At 33.6% G+C, this 11692-nt stretch overlaps 1 protein-coding gene across 2 annotated transcripts in view; it reads left to right on the forward strand.

Moving 5' to 3' along the window:
• The window catches only part of LOC126965933 (cGMP-dependent protein kinase, isozyme 2 forms cD4/T1/T3A/T3B), a 200210-nt gene that overhangs the window by 122486 nt on the left and 66032 nt on the right, over positions 1-11692 (forward strand). For both annotated transcript variants that reach the window (XM_050809730.1, XM_050809731.1), the window contains one exon: positions 1705-1871. In XM_050809730.1, coding sequence (XP_050665687.1) covers positions 1705-1871 — 167 coding nt within the window. The remainder of the gene's footprint in view (positions 1-1704; positions 1872-11692) is intronic.

An 11692-nucleotide genomic window follows, 5' to 3' on the forward strand; every position in this document is an offset into this window, starting at 1 on the left:
ATAATACTGTGAAGTGAAACCAAAAAAATATTTGCATGTCTGTCAAGACGAAACATGTGCCTGCTTTTAAATTTGTAACAACTTTACTTGTCAATGTTTCTGGCAAATAAAGAACTTGACTTTGACTAAGGAAAGCTGATAGGTTAGTTATTTCAGAAAAATTGCTTCTCGATGGGCATGAACATTTTCAATAAGATCCCTGATTCAATTAAGTTGTTACCTTTTTCAAGATTTAAAGTAGCCTTACACAGTTGGCTTCTTCAAAACATATTTTATTCTCTAGAAGAGTTTTTTGACCACAAAGAGTAAAGGATTTTGACATTGCATTCTAATTGGATTATTCTTATCTTGAATTTAATTATATCAAATTATAATTTTGTATAAATATAAAATAATTTAATGTGTATTGTAATAAAAATTTAGCATGCTATAAAAAAGTTTGAATGCTATTGGTAATGGCAAAATAGGAGATATTTTAAGCTATTCTAAGACCAAAATTTGTACCACCCTATTTAATAACAAATAAATAAATATGAACATGAATATGAATAGCATTTTACTAAATGCACATTTAAATGTTTGGTACTTATACTTAGTGGCAATTTTTTTTTGTCTGATTGTTGCGGCTATTCTCCGATAGGTGTCAGTATCGATTTTGACGTGATTTATTTAACAAATAAGTTAGGGTACACGCAGTAAAAGTCGTATAATTTATATAGTTATGTATAAAATTGTGTTTATTATATAATTAATTTTAAATCATATTACAAATAAAATTAATTTTATTTACATAAGTTTTGAGTTAGGGCCACCAAGTTATTTTTTATCAATAGGACCATATTGCAACAACACTTGGTACATCATTTCGTAAAGGGGCTTTGACACGGGGAGAAGAAAGTCCTAGCCTATTTAATGTCATATTATACAATTTAAAGTGGCCTGCGCAGAACCAGACATGAACCATGCATCATTATTCTCTACATAATCTACTATATATTATAGTAAACCTTCATTGTGATAGAAACCTTAATATATCTATTGAATTTGTACTCAGTGAGTCCTAGTATACTGTCTGGTATTTTATTGTAAAATTTTGTACCAGGACCTATGAAGGAGGGCACCCGTACCTAACCTAAGTAATGGCACGTACAGTTTATTCTTTCTTCTTGAATTAAATGAATTTAATCACAATTTTTCTTGAATTCGGTTATGTATTTTCTAAATACATTAAATTCATATAATATATTATGTAGTGTGAGGAAGGGCTAGGATGTTAATCAACTTGAATGTTTCCCGAAGTGAGTCTCTTGTTCGTATATTATAAATTGCTCTAATAGCCACCTTTTGGAGCACAATAATGCTATGATCATGCGCAGCATTATTCCACAATAACAATGACATAATGTTATGGAAATACACAAAATAGAACAAATGAGCTGTATTCACATCAGTCAACTGTCTGATCTGTTCATACAGTGCTTTATTTATCTTTTTTTTAATTTCATATACTTATCGAATTTACTCTTATATACTTCTATATACGTCTTAGATATAAATAATTGTGTTACAATTACCAATCCAGAATCTTCCTTTACTTTGTAATCCAAGTATAATATAATATATGAAAAAACTTTTTGTGGGTTACATATTATAATACTTTTTTAGATAGATTAATAATAATTAATTTTATATTTTTCTTTACAGATCGCGGGAGCTTATCAAGAGTGCTATTCTGGACAACGATTTTATGAAAAATTTGGAAATGACACAAATACGAGAAATAGTCGATTGTATGTATCCGGTAGAATATGCAGCCGGGAGTGTTATCATAAAGGAAGGCGACGTTGGCAGCATTGTATACGTTATGGAAGGTAAGTTCAATGCAGCGCCATCTATTGTTGAGTGGAAAAAAATCCTTGGTTTAGTATAATGCTGCCATCTGTTACCATACACGTGTACTAATAATATACATTTTTCTATTGTTATCAAGTAGTATACAGTGTTTCTAACAGATGGCGCAAAATTCAAACCGAAATTGATAATGTACTGGAGATATTTTTTTTGTGTTTAACTTCATAATAATAGTTCATGTTTGGTCAATCAGATCCAAAACGGTAACACACTTGTATCTTGCAATTTGATTGCATATAAAGCATCTTCGATAGTACCTTGAAAAGTACAAAAATTACGAAACATCTAGTTTCTGATATTATTTTAGTAATTATTCATTAACACTCTAGAAAACTGACTCTAGTAAAAAGAATATTATGCATTCTTGACTTTCCCTACATGCGGAGAAAGCAGAAAATTATCATCTCTAACATTTTCTTACTATACGCTATGCAGCGTCGTAAAAGGCTTAACGCATCATGTGGGAAAACTCGTTGTCCTAATAAGGTTTAAACGTACAATTTACATTAATTAACGCGATGGTATCTCATAATTAATCTCAAGTTTTAAAGTTGTCCTGCTTAGTGCTGTCATTTTGTTGATCGTAAAATTTCCAATATGTTTATAGTAAGTGGATAAATTAGTCAGCCTTAGAGTGATAGAGCGAGCTTACCTATTGTTCGGCGCTGTTTGTACACTTTTAAATATTATTAAGATCTATGTCAAAAGAAAACCCAATCATAAATAATTAATTGCAACTCTTGGTGAAGACGGAAAAACACCACCGACTACACCACAGAGCTAAGTATTAAGTAAAGTTCAGACAGAGAACTGTTGAGCGAGCTCTGTTTTCGTTGGACGTCAGGAAGTCGAGCGGGCCGGATGGCATTTCTCCAATCGTGCTTATAACTTGTAACCCTGGGTTGACGCCATTTCATTCATCATTATCAGCCGGAAGATGTCCACTGCTGTACAAAGGCCTCCCCCAAAGACCTCAACGACGATTGGTCCTGCAGTGCTGCCCTAATCCAACGTGTTCCGGCGATCTTGACCAGATCGTCGGTCCATCTTGACGGGGGCATACTAGTACTACGACTTCCGGTACGTGGTCGCCATTCCAAGACTTTTCTACCCCACCTACCATCTGTCCGTCGAACTATGTGCCCTGCACACTGCCACTACAGTTTCGCAATCATTTGGGCTATGTCGGTGACTTTGGTTCTCATACTGATCTCCTCATTTCTGATTCGATCTCGCACGGAAACTCCGAGCATAGCCCTCTCCATTGCCCTCTGAGCGACCATGAGCTTTCTCATAAAGCCCATAGTTAGCGACCACGTCTGCGTACCGTAAGTCATCACTCGCAACACACACTGGTTAAAAACCTTCATCTTCAGATACTGAGTTGACACCGTTATGAATTCCAGCACTCATATTCAAAAGGCGTAGTTGTGGACTCATTTAAGTCACCCCTTGTCCATCCGAAGAACATAACAGGTCTATTGCCATTGCCCCCTGCTGGCTGCCGGCTGCCGCTTTCAACAGAGCCTATACTTATCACAAGTAACAACCTCTATTGTAAGATTTCTCAGATCTGGTAATATTTCACAATTCAAACCGAATTGCAAGAAGTAATTTCACTTCGTTCCACTTACTTACAAGTTATTGTGTGTATTGTCATATTGCCTGAATTATACTGATATCTGTTTTTAGAATGGGTAAATTATCAACTGTTACCTCTCAATACATTCTTGAAGGTTACTTAAAGGCATAGCACTTTGGCGAATTTTCTAGAAACTGTCATAAGCATAATGTTTAAACCAGGAACAAATATAAACTTGTTATGCCTAATATTCGGTAAAGTTGAATTACTTACTATTTTGTAGGGCGATGCATATTCTTTTCCAACATGATTTCAAAAACTTTTCAAAACACATGTATTACGAAAATCAAAAGAATTGTTAAAAACGTTTAGGTATATCGTAAAGGTAACTTATTTATGTTATATAAATGACTTTTGTCTGATAGATTGGAAATAGAGTGACCGCCCTCAGGCTGCTTAAATAATAAATTTTATTGCTACGAAATTGAATAAAAAAAACAAGTGCACTGAGTTTTTTACGCTCGTTCTTTTCAGGTTCTTTGGAGGAATAAAATTTCTAAAAGAAAATTTTTTGAATTGAAATAATCAACTGTTTTGAATTTATACTTCTTTAGGCGCGTTATGAAAAAATGATGAGAGTGAAATTTTAAGATGCGCGCGCATCACTGTAACACAAAAGTAACAGGTTGAAGTTGGTTATTAAAATGTGTATTTTAAACATCGACAATTAACAATTAATACAACATTTGATACAATTCTGACAAATTACATTGATTCTTTGTTTTATTTATATAGAGCATTGGTAACAAGACCAAACCAAACCAAAGTACATTAAGAGAATATTTAAATAGTTTTATAACTGTAGAATCACATTGACATAAAAGTAAAACATAATGACGTTTGTACCTTTTTGATGTTACATAATGAAGATAAACTTCTTTGACTATTACGTTGCACGCGCATGCGACATCCAAAAATAAAAGTTTTCAGAAATTTTCTGACGTTTGCGATATTTATTAGTTTTTTTGGTTTCTTCGTCCATTATTACGACAGGCAAAGGGTTCAAGCTAATACAGCCATATTTGTTAATATTCAATAATTTATTTCACGATTTTTACAATATTGTTCTTTCTACAAACGTAGAATAGCACGACAAATAAATAATTTTGTTACGCCAAAGGAGTATAACTTCTTGCGTGCATACATAAGTATGCACACACTTTTTTTTTAAATAATATGACTTCTAATAAGTCAATCAATGCATCCAGGACGTTTTTAATTATTGAGTATGATTACATGAGCTTACTTGCGTTGGCTTGACATACTTATCTCAGTGATGATCAGACCCGGAGATATTCAACGGAAATGCTCAATCTACTGGTAAACCAACTGGAATTTTATGATGTTGAGACAGTTCATTTGCTTCCAGCCATTAAAAATTAGTTAAACAAATTATTTCGTAGCACAAATTCAAGTAAATTCATAGTCTAATAACATTATTCAAATAACGTTTTAAAAACAATTTTGACTTCAATTGAATATTATCGGCAATAACTCATCAACTTCTATATAATACAAATAATAAATACAATATTTGTACCTTATGTCACATATACGTCTAGATAGACTATGACAGCTGTGAAAACGTCAAAAAAAATGAATTTTTAAACTAAAAATAGAGGTTAATTCTAGTTTACCTCTATTTTTAGTTAGCCTATAAGAGACGTTGTGGTAATTTCATAACTGATAATTTAAAAAAGAATAGGGTGGTAAAATCGAAACAGCTACTGAAGCGGTACGCAAAGGGAGGTCACAGACAAATTTTGTTTTCGGATGAGATTTTTTTTACAATTGAGCAACATATTATTGTTAAAATACAAACAAAAGGACCGCATAAGCTCAAAGCTCTAAGGAAGCTTCCCCATTTGTCGACAGAATGCATCGTGGGCACTATCCTACTTCAGTGATGGTTTGGTGGGGTATTAGCTATGAAGGAGTGACTGAGCCATACTTTTGTGAAAAAGGTATTGAACATTGGCATAAGTGTTTCAAGATACTATTTTTGAGAAGGTAGTGAAGCCCCTTAACAACACCATGTTCAATGACCAAGAATGGTACTTCCAGCAAGCCTCGGCGCCGGGTCATAAAGCTCGGTCTACGCAGTCTTGGTTGGAAACGAACATTTCACTTTATCAGAACTGAAGACTAGCTGTCGTCTAGTCCCGATCCTAATCCGCTGGATTATGATTTATGGTCAGTTTTAAAGAGTACGGCTTGCTCTAAACTCCAAAATAGTTTGGAGTCCTTAAAACAATCCGTACGATTGGCAGTGAAGAATTTTCCCATAGAAAGAGTGCGTGCTTCTATTGATAACTGGCCTCAACTTTTAAAGTACTGTATTGCAGCCAATGGAGACCACTTCGAATAAGATTTTTATACTTGCTAACAAACAGATAAAGTTTGGCAAGTTATATATCATTATGTAAAAAGTGTAATTATAAAATTTCAATTAAATAAATAAAAACGAAGAAAGTGACAGTTTCGATGGACTGTATCGTTATTTCTATGTGATCAAACGACAAATGTTATCCCTACTAATATTATATAGGTGAATGTAAGTTTGTTTGTTACGCTTTTACTCCGGAGGTACTGAACCGATTTTGATGAAATTTACTTATTGAAAAGCGATAGACTAGATCTTGAGAAACGACATAGGCTACATTCTATCCCGGAAAAAACCCTGATTCCCGCGGGATTTGTGAATAACTGAAATGCACTTCGATGAGCTATAACTGTACCAATAGTAGGTTTAATTTCCCATAGCAATCTTCCTCGAAATAGGATTCATATAATATGTTGCCAACGGAAGCGAAAACGGGAACAGGAACTGAATTAGGACATGAGATAATCTTCAATTACAAACTTGGTTGTTATATTTCAAAAACCCTTTATCTACGCGGACGAAGTCGCGGGCATCAGCTAGTATGTGTATAAGGTATGCCGTAATGAACCTAGAAAATTGAAAGTCATTCCTTGCGATACGTATATACTTAAATCAATGAAAGTTAAACAAATATTCGCAAAAATGCTGATCATGGGCCAGTTAGTTATCTAATAGGTTACTTTCATGCAAATATTATATTCAATAAAGTTAGCAGGAAACAAATTTTAACTTTATTTAACAAATTTTAAATTATTGTTTCATTTTAAAATATGACAGTTGTAGAAACTGCTAATAGAAGTGAAAACTTAGAAGGTTTAGTATTATAATTTGAAATTTCGTAATGTTTATAAACAAGTAATTTATTGAAGTTATAGTTCTGCGTAATATGAAAAAATTATTAGAGTGAAATTTTAAGATGCGCGCGCATCACTGTAACACAAAAGTAACAGGGTGAAGTTGGTTCCTAAAATTTTCTGATGTTTGCGATATTCGTTTTTTTATTTGGTTTCTTGTTTGGACCATTGTTTGGACCATTGTTTGGATAGGCAAAGGGTTCAAGCCCATACAGCCGTATTTGTTATTTAATAATTAATTGTCAAATCCATCGTTGTAAGATTTTTACAATATTGTTCTTTGTACAAACGTAGAACAGCACGAGGAATAAATAATTTTAAGGATTTATGCTTTGTTAGGCCAAAGAACTATAACTTCTTGCGTGCATACATAAGTACCTACACACTTTTTTTTAATTTCAATTTATTTTTAAAAAATCCATTCAATTTCACTTATAAGATACACACAGCATTATGTTGCACAAACCGTCAGCTGTATAGCTACAGATATACTGCTATAAGCATTTCGGTGATACGACGAACTCAGGAGATTTTACCTATCCAAAAAGTGTCTATCTATATATATTTAAATATATTTTTTAATTATTTATATATATCGCGTGGGCCAGTCATGAGCATGTCGGTGACGCCAACCCATAAGATTTTCCCCTACCAAAAAGTGTCCAACGCTATTAAAGACGCTTTCATTCCAAAAATACAATAAAGCATTGACAGTACAATATTGTATGTTTCATTAAAAAGAGCGCAATAAAAAGAGTGCTGGTAGAGTTTCTTGTGCCGCTACTTCTCTCTCAGAGCGCTATTTGTTTCCGAAGCAGTAGTAGTATCTAATATATCAGAAATGACATCAAAAAGAATTCTAAAGGAATCAATTTTGAGAAAATAAACGCCTTTTATGCCTTTTAACTGCCCATGGACATCTGCAACAACAGGTGTCAAAGGATGTGTTGCCAGCCTTTAAGGTAGGCGTACTTAAAGGTTTTAACCAACTTTATAATATAGTACTATATATACTCAGGAAGGTGTTGCATGATATAAAATAAACAATATGGAGAGTGAAACCTCTACAGCCTTGATCGAGGCCTAATTTGCGTCACAACCGACCACACCGCAGTAGATTACTGTTTCCACTTTTACTTAGACTTTCAAATCTTCGCATTACATAACCGATAGCTTTTGCCCTCAGCTCATACATTATTCAAATTGTTTATTCGATATAACCCAATCTTTAAAACATATAAATAGTGTATAACTATATCATTATTCTAAGTTATTCATTTATTCAGATATTAACACTATCAACAAGTATTATACAAGAAAACCTACATAAGGGTTGGAACGATACGACATATTATCCATACAGGGACATACAATATTTACAGTTAGTGTTATATTATACAAGCTGCTTCCCTCGATGTCGTCCATGCTATAAGTAGCAAAAATACTATGCCTGCATAAGGTGTGATATTATGTGGGTAACACTGAAAATGTTAAGAACTGGCCAGTTAGAAACATTGCTAATAAAAACTTTTTTGAATTTAAATTTTAGAACTCTTTGGTAACCTAATGTAGTATATTGCATTCATTTGTCATTTGTTTTTGTGAAGTGGCGGCAAATCTAAAACTCTTGTTACACGTGAAAATGAACCTAACGCGAGAAAATTTTCGGTCAACGATTTATTATGACTTTCGTTGTGGGCTTACTCAACAACAAAGCTATGATAGGCTGCGATTAGCATTTCTTGGTTCAAAAGAGTTTAAACGTGGACGTAGCAATCTCAATGATAATCGGCGTGAGGGACTTCCTTTAACAGCTACAACAACAACAACTACTATAGATAACATTATTGCTGTGCGACGCATGATAGAGGAAGATAAGAGAGTGACCTATCAGCAGATGCGGGCAAGCCTAGGCATTGGTATGAGTCAAGTTCAAAAAATATTACACGAGCATTTAGGCGTCAGAAAGATTTGTACCAAATGGATTCCCCATACTTTAACCGACGACCAGAAACACTTTCGCATGGACTGGTGTCGCCAAATGTTAGATAAGTAAAACGGCTGTGACTCAAATACTGTAATTGACATCGTCACAGGTGATGAAAGCTGGATATTTTGCTACGAACCCGAAACCAAAAGACAATCAGCTCAGTGGGTGTTTCCTTTCGAGGATCGGCCAACTAAGGTAAAGAAAGGAAGAAGTCAAGGAAAAAAGATGATTGCCTCATTCTTTGGTCGGAAAGGTCATTTCGCCACAGTTGAGCTAGAAGATGGAAGGACAGTTACTGCAGACTGGTATGTCAATCGCTGTCTGCCTGTTGTCCTGGAAAACATTCGACAGCAGCGCCCTCGAAGCAGGATCCTGCTTCACCACGACAATGTTTCAGCGCATTCAGCAAAATGGACTGTTGAATATTTGACTGTGGCAGGTGTCGAGATAATGAGTCATCCGCCATACACAGTCCACACCTGGCGCCCTGTGACTTTTATTTATTCCCGAGAACTAAAGATAAAATTCGAGGCATTCTCTTTACGAGCCCTGAAGATGCAGTGAAAGCGTACGAAAATGCCATAGAAGAGACCCCTAAGGAAGAATGGGCCCACTGCTTTTCTTAATGGTTCCATCGAATGCGACAATGTGTAGAGCGGAACGGAGATTACTTCGAAAAATAATAAAAGTATTGGCACCTTTCTACATCAAGCCGTTTTTCATTTTCTAAACATTTTCAGTGTTACATAGATAACATAAACAAAGTACTAGACTCAAAAAAGAGCTGTGGCCGGTGTAGGACCCTTCGATAGCTCCAGACCACTATTTTTAAATTTAAACACACTGTTAACGAAATTTATGTACTAGAGGGTAGTTTATTTTTAAGAAAAAAATTTATTTATTAACTCGGTTAGGCGACTGTTCTTTGTTTCCATCGCGTGATCCTACTAGACTTCGAATACCCAACATTAGAACCACTTAGTACCAAAAAAACTGTTATGGTATGTGTGTAAAAATATTTCATAAATTACCAAAAGAAATAAGAGCATATGCATGCTGTAAATTTAATACAAAAATTACATTATTCTTAATACTCAAATTCCAATACAAAAAGCCTTGGAGAGTGTTTTTATAGAAGAAATTTTAATAGACGCATAAATAATCTTGATAGTTACAAAATAAAATTAATTTGAATAAAGTTTCAATTAATTTAAACGAATTAAGAATGGAGCAGTTTGAAAAATTATCTTATCTATTCTATTTGTCTGTTACTTGTGTGATGAAGAAAAAAAAACCGTTTATTCAAAGAATTAATGAAAGAAGAATCAAAACTTCTTTGTTTGCATGGTTGCGATGGTTTTACCGTATAATGTCCAATTTATTTCGACTATTGAAGTTCAGTACTAATGAGGTCGTACAAACATATAAACACCTGCCTGTCTCTAGTGGAATATGGAAGAATAACATACTTACCTTTCGCTCCACCCTGTTCTTGACAGAAAACCTAGCCAATTTTGAGAAAATCTTCCATTTGATGAAGAAGTATAGGCGTGGGTATAGTAGCCTGCATTTAATAGTTCTTTTTTTTCGGTCAATCGTCATTCAGCATTATAACAGTTTAAAAATCTGTAAAAGGATTATAGTCGTTTGTTAGACCTAATTAGGGCCCTTCGTGTGCTAACTAATTAAATAGAAAGGCACCATGAAATTTAGTTCATTTACAATCAAATGGCCCAACCACTATGTGAATATCATAAAAAATATTTAGATGCTTATATTTATTTAATGGTTCACCAACATAAGAAATAGTATTTACAGTGTTAATAATTACATTGCATTTAATTATAAAATTTTACTTTTCCTACAATTACATTACATTACATAGCATGCTTTGTGTTACAAAAATTATCAGTAAAGAGAAAACTAGAAAAATATTTATTAAAATTAGTAAATTACGAGCTATTTATATTAATTACAAATCTGTGAATGCAATATTCCAACGAATTTATTATATAAGACCACCTAAGTATTACATTCTGAGGCTGTAGATAGATAGCTTATAAATGAATAATTAAATTAATAATTAAAGTATATCTTTTAAATGATTACAATGAAACAGTTGATAATTAATACGTGTCAGTTTAACGGTAGCCAAAAGTACGTGGTCTATCAAGTTATATTCATGTTAATTATTATCTGTAAAGAAATGCATATTTATATTAGTAGGTACGTCGTACTTTTTAAATAATCATCATATTTGATGATAGTGAAATACTATTTTTATTTACTACGGTAACAAAGTAACTTAAATCACCCAAGGCCCAATATTATTTAAAGTTATTTGTCAAGTAATTAATTAAATAAGATGCATTTAAAATTGAAATTCTTTGTTCAAAAAGCAAACGTGAACTTTGTGCTTGATCAAATTGTCAAAACAGCATTTTTTTGTATTAAAAGTCAAATGAACTGATGAATTTATGTTTATTTATAATTATATGACATTAAAGTTAAAGTAAGTGAGTAAAAACAAAAAAGTATCAAAAACAGTTCTTCACACTTTACTTTTCATATACGGGACCTAAACACTTAATTCCTTCAAAGCAGACACCCTGTCTATTGTTAATGAAATAAAAGAGCTTTTAATTCGACCACATACGTCAAATGAATGTTGTGTTGCCCTCTCGCTCTTACTTATTGTAGAGCGCGCTATGCGCAGGAGTTGACTGCTTAGGGCGCTTTTAGTGTCACGCGGATTTGCTCACGCACGCGGGATTGGCCCGCATGCGTAAAATTTCACGCTGCGGATCATACGCAGCATGAGTTTCAGTTTTCTACGGGCTGCGTAACGGTATAGACGTGTTCAAAAATGATCAATGTCAGAAGAATATGTGTCGCTTACATACTTTACAAAC

The sequence above is a fragment of the Leptidea sinapis genome, chromosome 9, assembly GCF_905404315.1.
Source record: "Leptidea sinapis chromosome 9, ilLepSina1.1, whole genome shotgun sequence".
NCBI classification, from domain to species: Eukaryota; Metazoa; Arthropoda; class Insecta; order Lepidoptera; family Pieridae; genus Leptidea; species Leptidea sinapis.